The following is a 2,060-nucleotide window of genomic DNA, read 5'->3' on the forward strand; positions in this document are numbered from 1 at the left end:
GTTGGAGGGGGGTCTCAGGAACAAGGTTTCAGCCTAGTAAATGTGAATGGAGTCCCGAGCAGAGCCCAGGAAGAGGGGCCTCTAAACCGAGAAGAGAGATCATTAAAAGGACAGCTTTGTTTTCAGGGGTTTTATCCCCACAGGTCAAAGCGTCCTGGGCAGAATCACATTTTAAACCCATCATAATAATAATAATAAATAAAAAACCCCGACACACACACATCACTAAAACGAATTAAAAGCTGAGTTAAAATCCGCACGAAGACACGAACGCGGCGACTCAAACGTCGGCCAGGAAGGAAGGACGGTTCAGAATCACATTTTAAAACCATCATCATAATAATAATTTAAAAACCCGACACACACACATCACTAAAACGAATTAAAAGCTGAGTTAAAATCCGCACGAAGACACGAACGCGGCGACTCAAACGTCGGCCAGGAAGGAAGGACGGTTTGGGGGGACTCCCCGGCGCCTTGCCTCTGAGCGCGTGCAGAGTTTTTCGCTCCCCTGCTGCTGCGCCCTCCGGTAATAGCTGTTTCTGCGCCCGATGGAGTTTCCCAAACTCCCGCAGGGGACTCCCAGGGCAGGTGGGTGTAGGTGGGTGGGCGCGGGCGGCCGAGAGGCAGGAGGTCCAGAGGGCCTGCCCCCCCACGCACACACCAGGACTCCCCCTCCCTCCCCGGGACTCCCTCTCCTCCCCCGGGGCACCCGCCGGCCTGCGGGACTCACCGCCACTTGGTGCGCCGGTTCTGGAACCAGGTCTTGACTTGGGCGTCGGTCATCTTGAGCGACTTGGCGAGCGCCGCCCTCTCGGCCGAGGCCAGGTACTTCTGCCGGTGGAAGCGCTTCTCCAGCTCGCAGATCTGCACCCGGGAGAAGGAGGTGCGCGGCTTCTTGCGCTTGGGCGGGGTGCGGTTCTGGTAGGGGTGCCCGATCCGCCGCGTCACCGTGAAGGGGGTGAGCGCCGCCGCCGCTGCCAGACAGACAGACAGACAGAGCCGCAGCAGTCAGACCGCGGGCAGAAGAGCAGGAACATCTGGCGGGGGCCAGGAGGGGCCCTTCCCTCGCCCCTCGTGAGTGACCCCGGCAACGCTCAGGGGGTCGATGGATGCCGGCTGGCAAAGCGCTCCTCCCCGGCTGGGCCGCCTGGTCTGCTTGGAGCCCGGCCCAACCCGCCTGGAGGCGCCCATCTAAGGGAACCTACCCCGTGCCGGCCCAGCCCTCCGCTGCCCTGCGGAAGACCAAGGTTGGAATGGGGGGGGGAGGCGAAGGGGGAAGATGGAACCGCCCTTCCCACCACCCCCCATCCCCGCAGGCCTGTAGCCGCAGTGGGGGCACCTCGGGGCCAAGCCCCCTGACTTCCCGCCAGGCCCCCCAACTTCCCATCCAGCCCAGGCGCTCCCTTGGCCAGGGGTGTGCGTGTGGGGGGGCGCCCCCTGACTTATTTAAAGCCCCCCCCAATTTAAAAAATCCTGGCGACGGGCCTGCGTGACCCGCGTTTGTGGGAGACCTGCTGGAGAGGCCGCTAGAAGTTAGAACCGAAGGGACTCCGCATCGTGTAAGGGTGAGGCGAGGCGGCCTCCTGGTCTGCAGGATCGCCCTTGGCGGCGCCGGCCGAGAGAGAGCCCACCAGGGAAGCCAGAGCTCGGCGGAAAGACGCTCCCGAGCCAGAAGAAGAAGAAGAACTTCTGTGCCTGGAGCGAGAAAGAGGAGCCCGCTCTGGAGCGCCTCCCCCCAGCGGGGCCTAGCGGGGCTCCGGCCTCTCCAGCGGAGGACGGGGAGGGCCCGGCATTGGGTCGCGGGCGGCCGGCCTGGTGGGCGGAATCCTCCGGGGCAGCAGCAGGTTGCCTTCCCCCGAGCGCCGGGCGGCTCCGGTCCTTGCGCCCTTGTGTGATCAGTGTGACTGTGACCATCATCGGCATCAACCTTCAGGCCGGGCAAAGGCCGCCGCACGTGTCTTTTGCTTTCCTTGGGGCTCGCCCCCCCCACGGAATCTCCCCCCCCCACAAATAAGTGCCCTCCCCCTAAAGAGACGGGCAGCCCCCCCCCCCCCTTT

The 2,060-nt window shown here is 63.6% G+C and overlaps 1 protein-coding gene across 1 annotated transcript in view; it reads right to left on the reverse strand.

The window, feature by feature from the left end:
- TLX3 (T-cell leukemia homeobox 3) overlaps window positions 1-2,060 on the reverse strand; it is a 7,546-nt gene that overhangs the window by 4,013 nt on the left and 1,473 nt on the right. The window contains exon 2 of the mRNA XM_015413708.1: window positions 734-977. Coding sequence (XP_015269194.1) covers window positions 734-977 — 244 coding nt within the window. The remainder of the gene's footprint in view (window positions 1-733; window positions 978-2,060) is intronic.

Source organism: Gekko japonicus, unplaced genomic scaffold, assembly GCF_001447785.1.
Source record: "Gekko japonicus isolate JY-2015 unplaced genomic scaffold, Gekko_japonicus_V1.1 scaffold552, whole genome shotgun sequence".
NCBI lineage: Eukaryota > Metazoa > Chordata > Lepidosauria > Squamata > Gekkonidae > Gekko > Gekko japonicus.